Source organism: Orbicella faveolata, unplaced genomic scaffold (genome assembly GCF_042242905.1).
Source record: "Orbicella faveolata isolate gen_17 unplaced genomic scaffold, um_ofav_v1 contig_26, whole genome shotgun sequence".
Classification (NCBI taxonomy): Eukaryota; Metazoa; Cnidaria; class Anthozoa; order Scleractinia; family Merulinidae; genus Orbicella; species Orbicella faveolata.
The window spans coordinates 16,415,122-16,437,020 of NW_028301554.1; the positions used below are offsets into that span (position 1 = coordinate 16,415,122).

The 21,899-nt window shown below is 39.1% G+C and overlaps 1 protein-coding gene across 1 annotated transcript; it reads right to left on the minus strand.

Annotated features, from left to right (window-relative positions):
• Positions 1-15,489: 15,489 nt before the first annotated feature.
• LOC110045232 (uncharacterized) lies at positions 15,490-21,580 on the minus strand. The gene is made up of 2 exons (XM_020750862.2): positions 21,439-21,580; positions 15,490-19,656 (listed from the first exon to the last, which is right to left on the minus strand). The coding sequence occupies exon 2, from the start codon at positions 19,636-19,638 to the stop codon at positions 16,216-16,218; it is 3,423 nt and encodes a 1,140-aa protein (XP_020606521.2). The 5' UTR covers positions 19,639-19,656; positions 21,439-21,580; the 3' UTR covers positions 15,490-16,215.
• Positions 21,581-21,899: the final 319 nt, after the last annotated feature.

A 21,899-nucleotide genomic window follows, 5' to 3' on the forward strand; every position in this document is an offset into this window, starting at 1 on the left:
ATCGTAGTAAAGAAATTGTATGCATAATTAATTGGAAGATACTGTACCTGTATTGAAATACATCATTAAGATGGACAACTTCGTCTGTGTGTAAGTTAGTCACGTCAATAACTGGATGATTTCGAAGCTGAAATAGAATGTAACTTTTGGTAAAGTTTCTCTCAGTAAGAGATCGAATACAAGTTTGTTTCAGTCGCTCAAAGATGGTGCAAAACATAAATCAGTTGATGGTACAAATTACATAGTGATTGCATGAATTTAGAATCACTTCTTTGAGAAGTGAAATTTCGCCAGGCGAAGAACAAGGGCAATACACTCTCTCTTGTTTATGAGAACATCGAGGAATTTGAATATTTTAAGAATAAACCCTGGGCTAAGATTTTGAAAAGAATATAATTTTGTGCGTAGAACCTATGTAAATGCAATACGATTATATGCTTTTAACTAAACCGTATAAAATTCTTCCTTTCTCTTAACGCACAAAACCTGCCAAAAAACAACAAAAACAGTACAAGCTGCAATGTTCAATGCTCATAACATTTCTGTAACTGAGACGTTATGTGCGTCATCAGGCTTTCACGCCTGCAGGCTGGCTTTAAAATTACTTTCGAAAACAGAAATGTCACACGCTATATTCTAAGAATATTCACAAGAATATATTCAGTCTCGCCCGGAAAAACAATATTCTTATAAAATAATATTGTTACTCTTATAGAGAGTGTATGGGCGCTGTGACGTCGGCCTATGAAAAAGTTCTCAAAGAATCGAAATGTTGGCTAAAACGGATATTTAAATGTTTCTATGTTGTGTGTGTGTGTTCGCATATTGTTGTTGTTGTTATTATTACTATTATTCGTAGATTGTTTTCTTTACACTTTTCTTTTAAGTAGAATGCCCGAAGGTCCCGTTAGGGGAGGTGATGGTTGTCCCTGTATGAATTGTAAAGCTGGTTGTGTCTCAGTTTTGGAGTACAGTCGAACCCCTATTAAACGGCCACCTATTAAACGGCCACCCCTATTAGCTAATTAGACGGCCAGTAATCAAAGTCCCAGTGGTTGTCTAACTGTTGTTTTTACCTCTATTAAGCCACCAGCCTAAGTTAAGCAGCCACTATCCATTTCTCCGAAGGTGGCCGTTTAATGAGGGTTGAACTGTAGTAGCCCGGATGTCGAGGGTCTAACATTGGGTTCGCGGGATGCGGGATGAGCCTTTTTTCGCTGCCGGGATGCGGGATAAAGGACATTCGAAGGAGGGATGCAGAATTGCAAGGGGTCAGCGGGAGGCGGGAAGCTGGATATTTTCAGGCCGAAAAAAAGAAAAAAAACGGGCGATTGTAACTGTAAGACGGTCGAAATCAGAATTCAAATTCACGACTGAAATCTCAGTAACACAAACTACAATCTTGGACACGAAAGTGTACAAGGGTGACAGATTGTTCCACATGGGGTCTATTCTTGATGTTGGAACGTATTACAAATCAACAGAGACCTTCCAGTACACGAGTTCCTATTCGTGCCACCCACCAGGCGTCATGAAAGGCTTTATCAAACGAAATGTGTCAAGGCTTCCAAGAACAAATTCCTCTCAATTTATTTTTGAGCAAAACATGAGAGGTTTCAGATCACACCTTCAGAATAGAGATTACCCAGCCACAGAATTGTAGAGAAACACCTCCCTAAAGACGTCCTAGAAAAAGCTAAGCCGTGAAGGCTTTAGAACCAATGCATCTGCGGACCGGAGGAGTCTTGCAAGCCCGTTAACGCATTCTTTTATCGTGTAGAAATTAATTTTACTAGTTAATAACACGTTAGCTAGGGAAGGTTCGGTGTCTCATCAGGTAAAAACATCGTCTTGTCACGGTTAAAATACTTTGGAACGCTGCGGGATCGGGATGACGCGTCCGAAGTAAGCTTAAGCGGGATGGCGAGATGGAGGAAATATTAGTGGCGGGAATTAAAAGAGGGATTTGCAATCCTTATTTTAGACCCTCGATGTCTGCGGTCGAAATTTTGTCTTTTCGTTCAACAACTGACATTCGCCAACTTACTGTAGGTGCACAGAGCATGAGTCTCTTGCAAACTGGAATAAACAGGTAAAATATGACGAGTGAACGGTTCTCAACTGCCCAAAAAACTCCAGAATTTTCACTTTGCTGCAACGAAGTTAAAAGTTGATCAATTGAACTTAACTTCTCAGGTACGCATAGCTAAGGATTGACATATGCTTAATGTCGAGCGTAATAGTAATTGGGTCGAGCATGATGCCGACATAATAGCACCATTTTGCCAGAACATAGTGCCATTTTGTGAAAACGTTTTTAATAGCTATTTTAGCCACTAGCGTACATTTATTTGGTAAACATGATTCAATTGCAAGGCATTTTCAAATTCTAGGCAGTTTTCGTTACTGAGCACTTTTGACTTGTTACAAGTATAAAAGACCCGACTTTACTTGAATTGCTTTTTATCTTTAATTTTGGATTAAAGTTGCTAATTACAGAGTATCACTGATTTATTTTTGAGAATGTTTGTCTCAATGTAATTGATTACTTTATTATTTTCTTGTACTTTTGTGTTACTAATCTATTATGAAAATTACGCTTTTTTGCAGGGGGGGGGGGGAGGTGGGGGAATTTTTTTCAGCATAACAATGAGCATAATCGTGACCATAATGAGAAGCATAGTCAGAGACGTCCGTTTTAGGGTGAAGCGCAAATCCATAAAGCTCGATTTTAGGAGCAACCTCTACAAGAAGCAAGAGTATCTTTGGGTATTGATTCAATGACTAATTTTAGAAAGTCAGTTAAAAACTGGTCATAATTGCTAATTCGATTGAAAATGACCTGAGTAAGTTAGGAAAACAAAACAGGTATTTTTCTGGCATTGATTCATTGCACAGAAAGTATAACAGGTATTTCAGTCTGGTATTGATTGATTCACCGATTTTTCGAAAGAAGGGTTTTTCAATTTTTAATTCATCATACAATTTTTTTTCACAATCCGATACTAATTACTTCAGGTAGTTTGCGTTACAATATTTTCAATTTCACTCCTCTAGGCCTTCTAACACTACACTAGATGTTTAAGAAGGTAGTTAAAACTCAGACTAACGCCCCGCCCACACTACGCCAGAGGGATTTCAAAACGCTGACTTTGCGGTTTAGTGTGGACAGAAAACATTTTGAAAATGGCCCGGGCTTTTCGAGAACGATGACGTCACCATAATCACGTGATTTTCCTGCCCGAGTTTTCCTCAAACACAAATCCAAAATGACCGGTGATTGTTGCGTTTTCAAATTTTTCCGGCGTAGTGTGGACGGACAACATTGGACGAGTTTTCAAAGTAAAAAACTGAACGCGGTTATCAAATTTCTCCAGCGTGGTGTGGACGGGTCCAAACACAAGCCAGGAGCAGCAATGCGAGACGGATCGACGTCCTCAAGACACTTTCCAAAATACACTTTAATAATAGTAGTTTAGTAATAGTACCCGGTGACAAATCTATTTGTATTGAGAAGTCGTGTTTCAATTTTCCGAATAACTTAGTGGCTCCAAACATTATCGAGCAAAAACAGGTTTGGAAGAAGACGATTTCTGCGAAAGATCAAGCACTTTTTTTTCAGCAATTTGGTTAATGAACAATATTTGATCTCTAGTTCGTGACGTAGTTTCATTAGTTTGCAGCCAGTGTTTCGTACAATATAAACTGACACAATAAATAAACTTTTTATAAGGGGCTCAAATATTATTGCTGTGAATTTAAAAAATAATTATATAATAAACTATATTGACCTTGAAATGTTGTATTCGATTAAAACTAGTTGTCTATTTCAATAAGCTCAGCGTTGGTGGAAAGAAATCAGAAGAAGTTGACGGAAAACCCTGGAACAAAATGTTGTTCTCTTTGTTTTCTTTCATCAACCAGCTTCCAATCGGCCATTTTCGAGTTTGATTTGCGTGAAAATAAACCTGTAGTTGGAACAAATTTTCGTATGAATGGCTTGGCACGAAGACTCGTTTTGACAAAGATCTAGAGTAAAATGGCAACTCCGGAAATGGCCAGTTTGAAAGTGCGTTTTAAATATTGATATTAACGTTTGAAATACACATGACCACGAAAGAATTAACTTATTTTCAAAACTCAAGAAAAACGCTGCCAGGGTTTATGAAAATTCAACCGTACTCTTGTTTAAAAAGTATGTAAAAAAAAATCAAGAAAACCTGTCCAGTTACAGAAAATTCGTGTATTTCTACACTTCACTTCTCTAGTAACAAATATTGATGGCAGAATTTCTTTCATTTATTGGCGTAAAACCCAAATATTTGACGCATCCCATGGCATTAGAAGTTTGTATTGCTCCCTGACTTTGCCAAAATGACCATGAATACACTTGTGGCTTGAGAGCTTATCGCCGTTAAATTTATGTTTTTAATCTTCCTTCACGAGCTAAGTTTATTCTAAGGATTTGTTATTTCTCAAGAGTACTAGAATGGGGAAATATAACATCAGTGAGCGTCACAAAGCTCAGGAAAAAGTCAGGAAATCGACGAAGCAGGGGGTTGTGGGGTGAGAGACGGAACCACCCCATGCTTCGTCGATTTTTTTGCTCTCGCTCCAATTTGCGCGCGGCCAGAAAGCGGAAACAGCTCCTCATACGGGAACGCTAGATACGCAGACTATCAATATCTATGTATTTCCAAAACAGTCCTAAGAAAATACGCGCGCTGACTGCTTGAAAAATCGTGTTTCTATTTAACATTTAAATTAGGAGTTAGAGATTTCTATCGCGAGATAGTTGACGAGGGCGCAGCCCTCGTCAACTTTCACGCATAGAAATCGAGAGCGAATAATCTAATTGCTTTAGTATAAATGTACTAGTCGTTCAAAACTTTACCTAAATCCTCCTCAAAGACACTTCGAAAGCGCCAAGAAGCAGCCGTCATCTTGTTAAAAAGGGCACACTGTTACGCTACTCGCTATCTATCACAGATTAGTAGAATTCTACTAGTATACTAATGCAAATGCTGTAATCTGATTGGCTAAGCCATTGAACACTATCAGCCATTACTGTGCAATGGCTGGAGGTTGTCTAAGCAATGGCGACGTTTTCTTCGTTTTTCCAAAGTTTTGGAGAAAAATATTGAAGCAAATGGATAATTAAATTCCTAAGGTGTCTGAACGACGGACACTTTCGGTTTCTTGACTTTAAAAAAAGTTGAAATTATTGAGAAAATTGATGCGCGCACACACACAACAATTCAATCCGAGCATTCTTTTTCAGGCGCAAAGTTTATTAAGTGACTCCCTATAGTTTTACGATCGCACGCGCGCTGAGGACGAAAGTTCAAGTAATTTGCGCTAGCTCGAAGGGAAACGTCAGTGTTTTTGGATATTTTCTGACGTCAACATGAGCACAAAAAGAAACATAGGCACGCAAGGCGTGCAAGAGTTATTTTTTCGTGTAAAGTGTCGGAGATTGGTTTTCTTGGTTGCGATGTTACATCCGTCATTGTAAGATATCTAAATGGTAAGCCATAAAATGTTTGACTGAACAAACTACAGTAATCTGACATGTCTCCAGATTAATGTAGATACCATCTTATTTTCTAACAGGCAATTTGATTCATTCTTTGATACAACCCGCACTGTGATTGGTGTGACACGCGCACATACATAACTCCCTCACTTACCGATCACATAACCCCTCCAACCCCCAAGAGGAATTTTTGCTCAAAAATACTCAAGTTAATTTAGAGACTTTTTCGCATTTTATACGAGTCGTAAGTTTACCTTATTACACAACACAACACAACACAACTTCACCGACAATAGAAAGAAAGAGAAAAAAACCTCTGACACGTTGAAAGTCTGATTTAATTAAATTGCCCTTTAACTTGGTGCCGCGCAGTCTTCAAAGAACATTTGAACAGTTTTCATACTTTTTACCTTTAAAAATATCGGACTGAAATGAATGTCATCAAATAAAACTATTAAACTGCTACTACAGAGACGTAAAAACCGTCCAGAAATGAAAGCTTCTTTTTTGTTTAATATCCTGGAAACAATAGCCGATAACTTGTCAGCTCTAATTGAATTTACTCCTGTATAAAAAACAAAAGTGTTAAGTTACCATTTATTACTAAAGATAGCAAACATCTCGTGGGAACAAGTGGTGACGATTCGTCCGCTCTAATTGAATTTACTCCCTTGTGAAAAACAAGAGTGTCAAATTACACTTTGTAACTAAAAAACATGTCTCGTTATATTTGCATGCAACAAGAACAAAACAATCGTTACCCGCTCTTACTATTGTAAACGTTAGAACTGCTTCAAATCTTAAGTCTCGTCTCCTCTAAAACATGTCCTAAGAACTAGAAGCGACCATTCGTGACCTCTAATTGAATTTACTCCTTGTGAAAAACAAAAGTATCAAGTTACCTTTGTAACTAAAAATAAAAATATCTCGTTGCATTTGCATACTACTAACTCACGAACTGTTTCAAATCTCAAGGTTCATCTCGTTCATTTAACTAAAATCCTCAGCCTAACCCACAAAAAATGTCGAAGTAAACCCAATATATGAATACTTCCTCCTCTTTTATAGAAGAATAAATATGGCCGTTCTGAACTCTATCGGGATCAAATCGTCTCACATACCATTTACCTTTACAACAAGAAATTTGATTGGCTGTTTATAGTAGATCCAATCTGATTGGTGTAACATACATACATCTCTCCCTCACTCACTCACCCACTCACTCACTCGCTCATCCACTCATCCATTGACCCGTCCATGACATACCCGACGCGCCGACTAAGAGGTATTTTTTTTACAAAAAAATAACTCAAAAACTGACAGTGAATTTTCTCCCGTTTCCTTCGGTGAAATTCCGTAAAATTTGGCAGATTGGTAGTAAATACTTTACTTTAGTCGGAGCTCATTTTTCAGGGAAATCTATAAGACCAGATTTGTTGCAGCGGTAAAAGACATCAATTTGAAAAAATCGAAAAAACTGACTTTACAAACATTTACAAATAGATTTTATGAATACATTAATATTGTCACGTGACCTATTTCCTCTAACTGGACGAATTTTATGCAAAATGCGCAGAATTTAAAACATGTTGCAAGAAGATTAAGCAATCACAAATTGGAAAATTGCTAGTTTAACTTATTATCACTTGCTTTTCTTGCTCAAACTGGGCACAAAGTTTTTAGTTAATAACTAGTAACGTGACTTACCAATGGAGCAAAAACTTTATAGATGTTGTTCAACAATGTAAAAGTATTACGGGTACAACTTTTTAGGTTGAGCGATAAAATATTTATCACTTTATTAGTGAAATAAGCATTTCTCACCGTGTTCTGGCACTCTGCGTCTTTTCCCTGTTTTTCTTGCTAATGTGTTCATAAACAAATTGTACTGTTTTCTTCTCCAAATGAAGGAACAAATGCTTGCCTACCTTAATAGACGTTAATAACTTCTAGCGCCTTTTTCGTATCTAAGACAAACATTTTTTATTGCTACTTAGTGAAATCAACGTCCAGTATTACCTTTTCCTGTAATACGAGATTATAGTTCTTTCCCTTAACTGATATACTAGAACTAACCCTGACCCTAACCCTAGCCCGAAACACTAGCCCTAACCCTATCCCTACCTCTAAACACTAGCCTAACCCTAACCCTAAAACACTAGCCCTCATCCTAAGCATACCTCTAAACACTAACCCTAACCCTAACCCAATCCTTAACCTTAACCCTAATGGTTAGAGTTTGGGCTTAGGGCTAGGGTTAGGGTTAGGTTTTAGGGTAACCCTAGCGTTTGGCCTTCCCTAATTTTCAGCTCTCAAAGCTAGCCTTAACCCTAAAATGTAATAATTTTTACGTTTCCACCAGATACTTTTCATCAAAATGTAAAAAAAAAACTGGATTACATTGTGTGTTTTATTTACCTCACAAAGTCCTTGAGGATTTCCAGCAATGATATTCCTAAAAAAGAGCTAAATTCCCTTCATTTTATGATACATAGAGGAATTTTACATCTATTACACAATAACTCAGTGGGGGTAGTGTGGCAATCACGTGATAGTCATAGATCACAAAAGAGTTTTGTTTTACCTGACAACATGTGAGGTAAATTTGGCATTGCCTCTACCATTTGTTCTCTGATAGAGACTAGTTACCCAGGGGCCCTGTATTATAAACACTGAAAATTTCCACTTAAGGGGGTACGGGTATGGTACCCTAAGATATGGCGATGTTCATGAAAAATTCAATTTTTTGGAAATACCAGACTAAAGACCCTTGAGGACTTGTCAAAAACGTTCTGAAACGATCTTGCCATGAGTGTGAAATCTAAGGAAAGTACACAATGGAATAAGTTTCTTCACATAGCAACGGCCATAGCAACGACTGTTTACTATAAGAACGTGACCAAAAATATAGTTTAGTTTTAACATATATGAACAAAACTATTTAGAAAAAACTTTTAAGACATGCACAACTCGATTGGTATAATTAGTTGTGAAAAGCTTTGCCTCGAATTGCCATTACAGGCTCATTCATTTCCCTTATGAAAAGGACAACTGCGGTAACTTTTTACAAAATAGACCAACCATTGCACCCCCTCCCCCGAGATCCAATTTGCACCCCCCTCGTTATCTGTGGCTTTTTAAATGCTTAATACTTCGTGTAAGAAACTTAAATTGCATTTTTCTCAAATGCTTCCTTTTGTACCGATTAACTTCACGCCAACATATTTACTTTGCAAGGTTTTTAAGTAGAATTCCTGAAACTTGTGCTCATCAAAGACCAATAGTGTCGTGATGATAAAAACCAAGAAATCGTAACATTTTAACGTCTGTTATGTCACATGAGATGACTTGTCCACCGGGTGTGGTATAAAATAAGGTTATTTCCAAATAAAGCCTGTAGAAAGCATTGAAAATAAGAGTTAACTGTCAAAACTTAGGTTCATTCCACAGAACAAAACAGACACTTACACGATATGCTTATTTGACAGTCAAATCTTGTTTTGTAGAAGAGTAGGAAGTGTTGGTGTCAATACTGTAAAACACTACCTCAAAAGGCTGTGGCTGGTTTCCATAACAACCATTTTGAGTAAAACTCTCAAAATTTAATTTCTCTTCTTGAGTGCAGTTGGACACAATTAATCTTTCTTCACCCTATTTAAACAAACTTTTTGGTCCATTTTATTAGCTTGTACCCAATAGGCAAAGACCTGCAAAAATACTGATCTTAATTGGAAGGTCATTTCTATTTGGAAAAGATTTAATATTGATGTTTTTTCGTACAATATTCATTTTTTTCCTTATAAACTAACTTAGGTGAGCAAAAACCTTCAGAAAGAAAGGACATCAAAGCTGGCTGACTGTAAATTATAGCCATCTTGCCATGTCTTTTTTCATTTAAGCCGCTATTTATTAGCTTGTACCCAATAGGCAAAGAGCTGCTAAAATACTGGTCTTAATTGGGAGATCCATTTTCATTTGGGAAAGATTTATTAATGGATTTCAAAAAAAAAAAAAAAACTGTATAACTTAACTAAAGTCCTTCATACTTTTCATAGCACATTTCCCAATGCAAGATTAGCCTGTCAATAAAAACTACATTTCATGTGCATATAGGTAGCGTTAGATATGCTACCTAATTCAAGGAGTCCTCCTTTAGCCCAGTGGTTACTTTTCCGAGCTTTGGTTCGGAAGGGCGTGGCGTTTAGCCCCCCGCAAAGAGACTCCAAATTTTTTTCTCTTTGTTTTTGTGTCTTAAACATTATTTTTGTATTGTTTTAAAACGATTAAATAATGGACTTAAAAAAATCTATAACTGATACAAAGTTTGTCATGGACTTAAAAAAACTCTATAACTGATTCAAAGTCTGTCATTTTTTCATAGCACATTTCCAAATGCGAGATACGCCTGTCAATAAAAACTACATTTCATGTTCACATAGGTAACGTAAAAATTGCTACCCAATTCAAGGAGTCCCCCTGTAGCCTAGTGGTTACATTCCCGAGCTTCGGTTCGGAAGGGCATGTTCTTCAGCACCCCGCCCCGCAGAGGGACTCCAAAGTTTTTTTTTTTCTCTTTGTTTTTGTGTCTTGAACATTATTTTTGTATTGTTTTGAAACGATTAAATAATGGACTTAAAAAAACTTTATAACAGATACAAAGTTTGTCATGTTTTCATAGTACGTTTCGCAATGCAAGATTAAACTGTCAATAAAAGCTACATTTCATGTCCATATAGGTAACGTAAAATTTGCTAGCCAGTTCAAGGAGTTCCCCTGTAGCCCAGTGGTTACATTTCCGAGCTTGGGTTCGGAAGGGCATGGCGTTCATTCCCCTACAGGGGGACTCCAATTTTTTTTTCTCTTTGTTTTCTTGTTTCTAACGTTATTTTTGTATTGGTTTGAAAAGATTAAATAATGGACTTAAAAAATCTCTAAAACTGATGCAAGGTCTGTCATTTTTTTTCATAGCACATTTGCCAATGCAAGATTAGCCTGTCAATAAAAACTACATTTCATGCGATATGAAAGCAGGCTGCATGCAGGTCGCTCAGCTCAGAGGAAACATTGTTCGTCAGACTATATACACTCTTAAGCTCTCTTAGTTTCTTTATCATTGCCTCTGCATTATAACAGTTACGGCAAAGTGGGGATTGTTCTCCGGTCGTAGAAGATCGAATAGTGCTAGATTCTTCATAACTTCGCAAAACGTACTCCGTTCTTACTGCAAAACTGCAACTGAACGTAGTTCTAAGTTCTTTTTTCCTAATGCTACCTTATTAGTAATAATTAAGCATTATTTCTTTGGAATGACCTTTCCACCGCCAAAATGAACAAAAAACTAGTGTGAAGTTCAATGTTGTCAACTTCTTTGTCCATTTCTTTCTTTTCAAAATTTGTCTTGTAGTCCCCTCCCCCCTGCCCCTCGGGCCTTGCAAGGCTATCGGCGGGGTGCTGCTATCTGATTGGTGGTTCTATTCTTAAAACTGATTGGTTGAATGTTTTACATGTGACTAAATATGCAAGAGAAGCTGATTCAGGAGGACCTATCCCTATTTTCACGCGAAAAAGAAAAGAATTCTTATTGCTGCTGTTTATATAATGAGAAGTTAGGAAATACACCTATATTTTGATAGATCCGCGCACAATGCAAGGCAGAAATATCTGCAGTGTTAACGTACCAGAACCTGTACAATGATCGCTTTTCTCAACATCCTATTCCTCGTCTCACAGCTTTTTTTCTAAGGTGGTAGAAATACAACAACAATCCTTTATTTACACACGATTTAGTTAAAGCAATAGGTTTGCTTAGACATGGCACAATGTCATAGATTAACGGACATTGTTTGCTACAGTGGGTTATGTGTTGAAAGCTAACGAAGAAAACACTGCCTAATTGAAAATTGACAAAAAATGTATCTATTTCCTTGATTCACGATGCCAGTGAAAAAGGATGAACTTACTGCGCCTTTCAATAACATGCGGACTCTAAAATTCAAAGCTCAACCGAGAAATGCGTTTTTTGCAACAGTCAATCAAATGTTCGGCGGCTCCTCCCAGCTTCCGACCACTGCCGAGCACTGTTTCGTTGTCTGAACTGTGCTCAACGATTTGATTACCGCGCGCTCGGCAGTAGTCGGAAGCTGGGAGGAGCCGCCGTACATCTGATTGACGGCAGTGAAAACGCATTTGTCGGTTGAGCTTTGAATCTTAGAGTCCGCATGTTATTGAAAGGCGCAGTAAAACTGTTCGAAGGAACGAGGGAGTTTGACCTCAAGCATTTCGGCAAGAACTCTCTTCTTTCTTGCAAGGGAGTCAAAGCTTTGGACATATTTACGAACTGAATTTATATTCAAACCAGTCCCTATCGGGAAGGGTTAAAACACATGTACAAATAATTGTATTTTAAACTCAAAACTTGCTTGTTTATGGCTTAATTTTGTATCAGAAATATACCTAACAAACAATCAACTGACAGCAAGTTGACTAAAATCAGAAAATGTACTGCGTACCATTTCATGTCCCCTGAAGCTTTAGCTTAAAATTTTATCCATTTATTGCAAAATATTTCTCCTTTTACTGCTCGTATTTTAAGTGTTTTTTATCACATTTGTAGTACTGATGTAGCTTACATGTGTACGATTTTGCCCCAATATTTAAGTAGTATGCTTTTGTTCACATTAGGTTACTCAATGGGGTCTGCACTAAAACTTACCGACTGATTTTGATATTCTGATCAGCAGGACGCCGTGATGGAAATCCTGTTTTAGTGGTTAAAAGTCAAAGTTGGTGTACTTTTTGTCAGAGACAGTTTGCCTTACCGTGCCCCTCTGTACCCCCCTTGAGCGGGTCACATGATTTTTGCGACCATGTGCTCTTAGCAGTTTGGTGTGCGTTGTTTTGTGTGTAGGCGGAAAGTTTGCTTTTACCTTCGCCTTTTACTTTCTCGATGTTGACATCTTGATTAGGCCTGAAGATGCCCAAAAATATGCAAGTGGCCGCTCATTTGCATTGTTTTCTTTTTGTAATTCAATGTTTGTTCGAGTCGCAAGCTTTACATTTGTTTCTTTCACCTGTACCGAACCGACGGAAGGAAGAGTAGCAGAATAAACATCTTAAGTGTACAATTTGTTTGTGGATTTCTTCAACAGTTTTAAAACTGGCCATAAATAATAGAAACCACGCCGCGTGGCCATGGCACAAAACTAATCAGAATTGTGAACAACAATGGCGAGTTAAGGGTGGAATAACCAATGATTTCTTTCCTATGCTAACTAACTCTTTACTGGTGATTGCCTCCCAATCAACCAAAACAAGAGTTGATAACAAAGACAATACACCTTTTCAGCTTGGGCGGCTTGTTGTCCCTTTTCAGACCATGTGATATTACTCTTGAGAACTCTTGCTTTCAAATTTTCAAATAAAAGTCGCGTGTATATAAATGAATAATTTTTAGATGGATAAAAGAACAATTCTCTAGAGAATACCACGTGATCTGTAATGGGAAAACAAGCCACCCAAGCTAAAAAGGTCTATTCAAAAAAACTAGAAATTATGTTCTCAAACTCATTAATAATTTATCGGGTTTAAACAGAGGAAGTCATGACCGTAACGGTGTTTGGATATCTAATCTTAAGAGTGAGTTTCGGGAAGAATCAGGAAAATTAAAAAAATGTGGCCACAAGGACCAAAAAAAACTAGTAGTGTCTGATTTTAAGAGAAAGTGGCGGTAAGAATCAGGAAAATTTAAAACATGTGGCCACACGGACCAAAAAACTAGTAGTGCCTGATTTTAAGAGTAAATGGCAGTAATTAAGAATAAGGAAAATTCAAAAAATGTGGCCACAAGGACCAAAAAACTAGTAGTGTCTGATTTTAAGGGTAAATGGCAGTAACAATCAGGAAAATTTAAAAAATGTGGCCACAAGGACCAAAAAATCGGTGGTGTCTAAATGGCAGTCAGAATTAAAGAAAATTTTAAAAATGTGGCCACCATGACCAAAAAAACCGGTGGTGTCTCAAATCGTCTGATACTTTGACAAAAGAGACTTCGAACACCGTCAGCTGTCCCGAGTTACGTTTTCAGTTTTGTGGGATCTTGTAAATCTTTGTCTATAAACGTCGAAGAAACTTGCACAAAAATACAACCTCCGCATTTTTGAAATGCACCCCATTTTTGCCTAGCTTCTCGTCTGCAACGGAGCGCTTATTGGGGAAATTGAATTTCTACAGCAAGTGAATGGAGCATTTGCTTTTTAAAAAACAACAACCTTGTCAGTCATCAACTTCAGTTAGAAATTTTTAAGAAGGATTTTCGGACTTCGTTCAAATCAACCGATTTTATGAAACTAGATCCCAGAAATATGGAATCAGGAACCTAAAAACCAAAGACTGAACCATTTCTGGTGAACAAAGACGCACTACTGTTGAGCTTTTAAACCTGCTTACTTGGGCGTATTTCAGACTTCTAACGCAAAATTTGGAATGTGTAACTAATTATTCCGGCCTCAATTTGTCTATGATGAACTTCAGTTAATAACATATCTCGAATCAAGAAGGACCATTGTATGCAAATGAACCTGAGAATGATTGCGTATCGAGAAACCGAAAAAGTGTAAAATGTCGCGTTCTCGCGAAGTGAAAACCAAGCATCCGGTACAATGACCGTTTTTCACGGATTTATACCTTTATATAGAACATTTCCAAAATCTAACCCAATACCGTTCAGATGACAAAGTTTAAGCAAAATTTAATTTTTGACCGTGGCCACAGTTTCATTGATTTTTACTGACTTTTTACTATTTTATTTCTCCCACGTTTTATATATGTTAGCTTCGATTGGGAAGATCTATCGAACACTCAAGAGAGTGTTTATCCACATTTCCAAACACCTCGAAGTTGGCCAAAAATGCTCCGCTACGCGTCGTATTTTCAACTGTCTTCTCGGTGTTTGGAAATGCGGTCAGACACGGTCTATTACATCAAAAAAGCAAACAGAAAGCGATCTATTTAAAGATTGATACTGAAACCTAATTACAGTCAAAGCAAGTAAAGCGTACCCGCCAAGATAACATTAATGAATAGACTACTTGAATATTGAACCCGTTAGCTGTATTCAGAATACGGTTAACGGGTTCAATATTCAAATAATCAGTTAGTTATGTAATATTGAGGGGTACACTTAGCTTCACTTGGTTTGACGGTAAACCGCGCGACCATGGGTCGAGCGCGGTTCTTGCTTCGCTCGAGGTTTTTTCTTTATGTCGGTGCCCAGAACCAGGCTCCCACTCGGCCGACTTCTTGAGAAAATTGCAAACCCCCAGCATCTGGTTTTCTTCTACAATAGAGCTATCGAACGTACATGGACAAGAACCAGGTCTTTTCGTGGTGACAGCCGCGAAGATTTGCAAAGGATTCTTTCTGCATGCGTGATGTAAACGTGAGGACATTTTTTATAACATGGAAATATTTAAACGCAGAAATGTGCGCTTGCTGACAGAGTGAAAATAAATGTTTTTGGTGTGATAGAGCCGGATAAAAGCGTTTTGAGCTGGAGTCACCGCGGAAATGAGATATTTCCCATTGCTCGCGGTTCCAAACGATATTTTCCTGTGGAAGATACCTTGTTGTTATGTTGTTGACAAGAAAAGTAATAGTCTTCTGTATAAAGAAAAAGTTTATTTAGAACTGCAAAAATATAAATTTGTTTGGATAGACTATTCGAAGCTCTAAGTTACATTTACAATCGCGTGGACGCTTAATTAATGTCAACAAACCAGTGCTGAAGAAGTTTAAAATTAGGAAGTGATGGGAGTTAGGTATGATCTACTGATCGCTCGGTTAAAATTTTTTAGTCAGGCACATACAGTGGAACCTCAATTTAACGAACCTCTATATGACGACGTTCTCGGGATAACGAACGATTTTCCTGGCCCTAGTAATAGTAAAGAATAACGTAAGGTAAGGTAAGGAAACTTTATTTTAAGTCGTAAACGTAAGGAGTGGTTGCCCAAAATCCCGAGCCAAGGGCTCATGACAAAGACGCACGACTATCTACAATAACATTACTACCTAGAACTACTATATTCGCTAAGATAAATTCAGAATTAAGATATAAAATATTCCTAAGAGCAACCAGTCCGAGGCCGTAATATTAAAAATTTAAGTTAGAAAATACAGTTCATACACTGGCACCCTACAAACTCCACACCATTCAAACGAGAACGAAATGGAAAAGAGCCTCGTTACAACGAAACCTCGTTATAATGAACATACATTTGGCCATGCCGCTAGCCATGCTGAGCATGAAAAAAGGGTTACATGGTTTTCTGTTGCTATGCATGCATGTGGTTCTGTTCCTATAGTTATGGAGCTCCGCTTGCCCGCCCTTCGAGCCGCCGGAGCTCCGCTGTTAAACGCATGGGATATCATCAACGAGCCAAAATGTAAGGGGTGGAGCTGGTGTTTTCTTTCGCCCGCTGCTTTGCGCTCGTACTGAAGGAAAAATGTCTCGCGCAAAAAGATAATAAAATGTCTGTGGACAGACTAACCCGTATAACAAACTGTGATCTGTCGCCCTCTCAGCCTTTCGTCTCATGTTAAGCTGACTAGTTGACAACTGTATAATTACTTAATGACAATAAAAAGGTGACAAAGTTCCATTCTCCAGCCTACTGGGAGTTTCATTTTTTAAAATTCAATGTCACATCGTCACCCACCAAAACAAACGGTGCCCACTGACTCACTTTTGAGTACCATTTACTTTCTCTCATCCACTTCATAGTATTCTGAAGTGACTCACTGGCACTCTCACCAAGAACGAGACGTTCATAGAATTGCTTCATGAACTGCAACGTAGCTCGGTCTTCAACAGCCCAGAGTGTCACCAACACTGAGCGTGCACCAGATCCTAAGAAAGCTCGAGCAATTCCAACGACTCCCTCTGCTTTAATTTGGCCGCTTCCACTGTGACAACAGCTGAGCACCACCAGCTTAGCACGTAGTTGCACGTTTGACACATCAGACATGGTCAACATGAAGTCTTCCTTTTCAGGGACTTTATTTCCATAGCAGATTGGTGAAAGACATATTTCTCCTCTTTCCGCATCCCCATGTGCCGCAATGTGGATCACACTCACTGAGTTTATTTCCTGCAGCACGGCCTGCTTGGTGGCTTGTCTTCCCGTCAAGACTCTTGAGGATTCAATTTGCAGCAATCGCCCAATCATCTCGGCTTCTTCTTTGGCAGATGATAGTCGAGAAACATATTCCTCCCTTCCGCGTAAACGGACTATTCCAACATCAGGGTCTCCCACAATCAGAGCACCAGTCTCACTGTGGTAATTGGTTGGACTTGCTTGGATTAGCTTTAGAGTTGTCAAAGATGGAATAACTCGGACCTTATATGTTTCAGAAAGATGTTTTCCACTGCTGTCTTCTAAGGCTGCAAGTGGTACTCTGTAGAGCAAGCCCTCGGGGACTATGATGAGTTCGGAGCCATCGAGGATGTCTTCAACAGGGGCGACTATCATTTTGTACCACATCCGCATAGTTGTCTCGCTCGCACTGTCAAGCAAAACCTCCGCGTCACCATCATCATGGTCATCCTCCTCTAAAAGGCGTGTTTGCGGGTTATCTTTGCGCTCATCTGTTTGGCCCGCTTGGAACATCAACAGTGATCTGTCTTCGCAGTCAATGCCTCGTCCAAACTTGTACAGCGCGTATGTCACATCTACCATGGATTCAAAAAGGGCCTCGACATTCACACCTTTGATACGTTGAGCAACCGCTTCCAAAGTATCCCTTGGTACTTTCCTAAATGTAATGTATCCATCTGGTTTCACCACCCAGAGGAAAAGCTCGTGTACGTGGTAGGAGAGAAAAATAACACTGCAGTCATTCTTCAGCGGCAGTGTTTCAATATCGGATATCTTCAATTCTTGTCCCTGGCCACCCTCCTGGATGAGGTATTGCTTTGACATCAAATCTGCTAGGCCTCTCGCACGCCCTAGCTCCGCAGTATACAAGGCTTTGTTTAAGTCTCCTTTCGACTGACACAAAAGACAAACTAGTAGCTTGTAAGGGAAAGCGTTTCTGTCGCTGAAAGAGACTTTGAAGTGATCACTATCGCCAAGAGGGCGTCTGACGCTTTCGTACAGGTCAATACTTTCCGACAGATAGTGCAACGCTTTGGAAATATCTCCATTCCAGGCCAGACAAAGACCTAACTTCGCACAAGCCATGCCTTGACCATTCTTGTCTTCTGTTTCCTTGGTAATATGAAGAGCTTTCTCATGATTTTCTATTGCGAGTGTATAATCGCCAACAGATTCATACACGGATCCAAGGTTTTCGTAACAATCACTTTCCCCATATTTATCTCCAATTTCCAAATGGATCTCAAGTGCTTTCTTGCTGTGTTCTATCGATTTGGTGTATTCACCTTGGAGGCGAAATAAATCAGCAAGACTTCGGTATTGGGTGCCTTCTTCCTTCCTCATGTTCAGTTCCACAGCTGACTCTAGTGCCGTCTCGATATACATCAGAGCCTTGTCATAGTCACCCAGAACCTTATATTCTGCCCCAATATTCCCGTAAAGTATCGTCTCCGACGATCTGTCTTCGATCCTGACACTGATCTCAAGAGCCTCTTCGTAGCGCTTGAAAGCTTCCTTGTGTTCACCAAGGCAATGGTAAACATTTCCAAGGTTACCGTAGCTATTGGCCAAACCGGGCTGATCTCCAATTTCTCGTCTGATTTGCAGTGCTTTCTCGTGATACTCGAGGGCCTTGGAATAATCACTCAGCGATTGATAAGCTGCACCGATGTTGGTGTAGTCACCGCATTCGTTCTGTTTGTCCCCTAGTTCTTTCCTGATCTGAAGTGCCATGTTATGGTACTCTATGGCTTTTAAATATTCGCCTTGAGAGTGGAAGATCACGCCAAGATTTCCATAATTCACACCTTCTCCTTTTTTGTCCTTGAGGTCGCGATGGATTTGAAGGGCTTTCTCCTGATGCTCTGCAGCTTTGGCATATTGGCCAATGGCGTGGTAAGCTGTACCAAGATTTCCAAGGTGCGTGGCTTCTCCTTGTTTGTCTCCAATTCTTGTTCTTGTTTCAAGGGCCTTCGTAAGGCATTCAAGAGCTTTCAAGAAGTCGCCAAGACGCGCATAAGCAGATCCTAAATTACCAAGGGACACAGCTTCTTGTTTCACATCTCCGAACTCCCTTGACATTTGAAGTGCGTTCTCGTGGCATTCTTTAGCTTTCGTGTATTCTCCAAGGGAATCGTACAGGACGCCAAGGTTACTTTCGTGTCTTCGTTGTTCGGTTCTGTCTCCACTTTCCCTGCTTATTTCAAGTGCTCTCAACTGATAAGGCTCAGCCTTTTTAAATTTACCAATAGACGAGCAAAACCCTGCAAGTCTATCAGCACTGTGACATTCCCCGCGTCGGTCTCCTATGCGGCCTCTCAACAGAATTGCTTTTTCATAAAATTCAATGGCTTTCTCTGACTCACCAAGACTCTTGTGCACATCACCAATGTTGTTATAGTCTTGAGCCTCCCCTCCGAAGTCCCTAAGTTCTTTGTTAATTTCGAGCGATCTTTTGTGATATTCCAGAGATCTGGGATAATCACCGAGACATTGGTAGACGCTTCCCAGGTTGCCATTGTTGATGCTCTCCTCTCGTTTGTGCCCAATGGCTTGACTGATCTCAAGCGCTTTAGCGGAACATTTAATCGCCTTTTCGTACTCTCCAGCTTTAAGATAGGTACTTCCAAGGTTGCCGTAACTGGTGCACTCTCCTTTTTTGTTTTTCATCTCTTTAGCGAGTGTCAGAACCTTGTTATAGTAGTCGATGGCGTTTGTGAAGTCATTGATAAAGTAATACGCTGTTCCAAGCCTACTGTAAACTATCAATGTTAGTTGCTTTCGTACATCTAAAAGCGCTTGCATTGTTTTCATCCCATCACTGTTCAAAAGCACCAAGCACTCTTTAAACAAGCCAATGGCTTTGTCATATCTATGGGTGTTCAGAAGAAATATCGCAATAGAGATACCAATGGTTAAGGCTTCAAGGTACTCTTCGACTCCTTCCATTCTTTTGTAGCTATATATCTGTTGAGGTAATTAAAATATGCCAATAAACTGAAAACTGGTTCTTTTCTTCAAATAGTAGTTTGTTCAGTTCATAGATTTTATTATAATTATTGTAAGGGTTTGCATCTCAAAATAAAGCAATGGTGGTTAAGGATCTCGTCCAGGACGTTAGAGAGCTTTAATCACCTCGATCTATACACAGTAAAGGTTACGTAAAGGTTATAAGTCTGTGCCATTAATCAAGCTAGGTGACCCTCTATAGATGGCATACCAGACTTGCTGGCTTAACGTTGGATTCCGTTGGTTAATAAAATGTAAGTAAAAGTATTGTTACTCGCTCTAGATGGTTGCTCCGTGTCAAACAACGCATTCGACAGTACGGAACCCTTACAATTAAGATCGAGAGGATGAAGAGTACGACAGTTAATCTACCACATAGACCTTATTCCAAAAGTAATCCCTCTTGAGTATTTTCTTAATCCCTTCCGGTTTGGGAAATCCCCAGGGAGTTTAGAAATGGTCAATCTTGTGACACAGGTTTTACAAGTGGACAGCCCAAGCAGCTTTATGCACATTTTCATATAACATCCACGCAGGTGGTAACAACCCGCAGTAGAACTGGGTACTACGCCTAAAAACAACTTTGGGAATAAGGCTCATACGGGGGATTAACGTCCTCTCCTTATACGACACAATTTGGGTCAGAATCCTGAGAATTCGTCGTTTGGAAACAAGGCGACTCTGCAGTTTTCGGGAGAAGGAATGTTGCAAAGAGTTATGGCGTAACCATGGTGGCAAGCTGATGTAAAAACTCGGTTTTGCGAATAAGTAAAAAACAATGTCTTACTCATAACTAATAACATAAAGCCAATGATTTAAGACGTCCTTCTTTTTGGTTATAATTAAAAGGTATCGATACCCAACGTCTTTCGTTCTCGGCGTAGTGCTGCTTGGTTCGTAATCCATTTCCATTGCCATTATTACTCAGGGGAGCCGGGAAGGATGTAAAGGAGGAGAGGGGATATTGGGAAGAAGAGAAGTTAAAGTTGAGGAATAAAGGGAAGGTAGAGAGGAGATGGGAATGGACGGAGGGGACGAGCTTATTATGAACAATCCGTGACAGACCTTCTTTCCTTACGTGACTTGCCAAGTTGTCTTGCTAGTTTAAAACATTTTAGCACTGCAATTGCCGCTATTACCGAAATTCCAATCTCTACACCGTGTGCGTGACTTAATTATCTTTTAGTGATGTTCATTACACCAAATATGAACAGACGACAGAAACCTGCATTATTTACTAGCATGAATATTTCAGGAACGTGACAACTGTCAGTTTTCTGTTCCACTTCCGGTTAGTTCCTGCTTTATTTCAAGTACGCACTCAGTCGAGATCGGTGAGGTTATTCATCTACCATACTTTAGGACTGATTTATTGCCCTCTTTTAGATGAATTGTAAGACTTTCAAAGCTAAATTTTACCGGTTTGATTCATTCTACGGCATCACCTTCCAAAGTACGTTGGAGGAAAAAGACAGAATTTTCGCTTTCTTCATCACTAATCCTCGCTTGCTAGAAATTATATGGGATAGAAAGAAATTAAAGTTTAGGGGTCCAAGATTTAACTTTGAGATAACGTTCCCTGAGCTGCATAAAGACGCCAACTAAATTATCGAAGTGAATTAAATATCTCACAACACCATAGCTTACACTGACCGGAACGAGGCTTAGCAATTGGCATCAAGTAAACTGGCAGGTAAGGCAATTCTAAATCGAAAAAATATAGTATGAAGAATCATTTACCAATCAAATTCCTCGATTTCTTTGTTAATTTCTGCGTTTTCCGACACACTGAAGAAGTACAGGCAGCTTTCGCTTCAAATTCACCCAAAACGTACACAGTCCCCTACATAACGTGGAAGTCTGGGACTTGAAAAAACGTTCTCGCTCTAATCACGGATAATAGAAGAGACTGTCATAAGTGAAATTAATCTCGCAGTTTGATTGGTTCTTACTTGTGATCAATTTGACGGCAGTTGTCTAGATGAAATGTTTATTTTGTTTCTCATAATATAAAACAGATAGATTCCATAACACAAATTTGACAAGAAAAAGTTGCTTCTATTTTAGAAAATCTGATCGTGATTCATCACGTATGTCACGAGTTTGTCATGGGGCCTTTATTACGGACACAACCGCCACGAGTTTTCTAATGTTGACTGTCACGAGGTTTAGCAAATTCCGAACTACTGACCCAGTTCGTT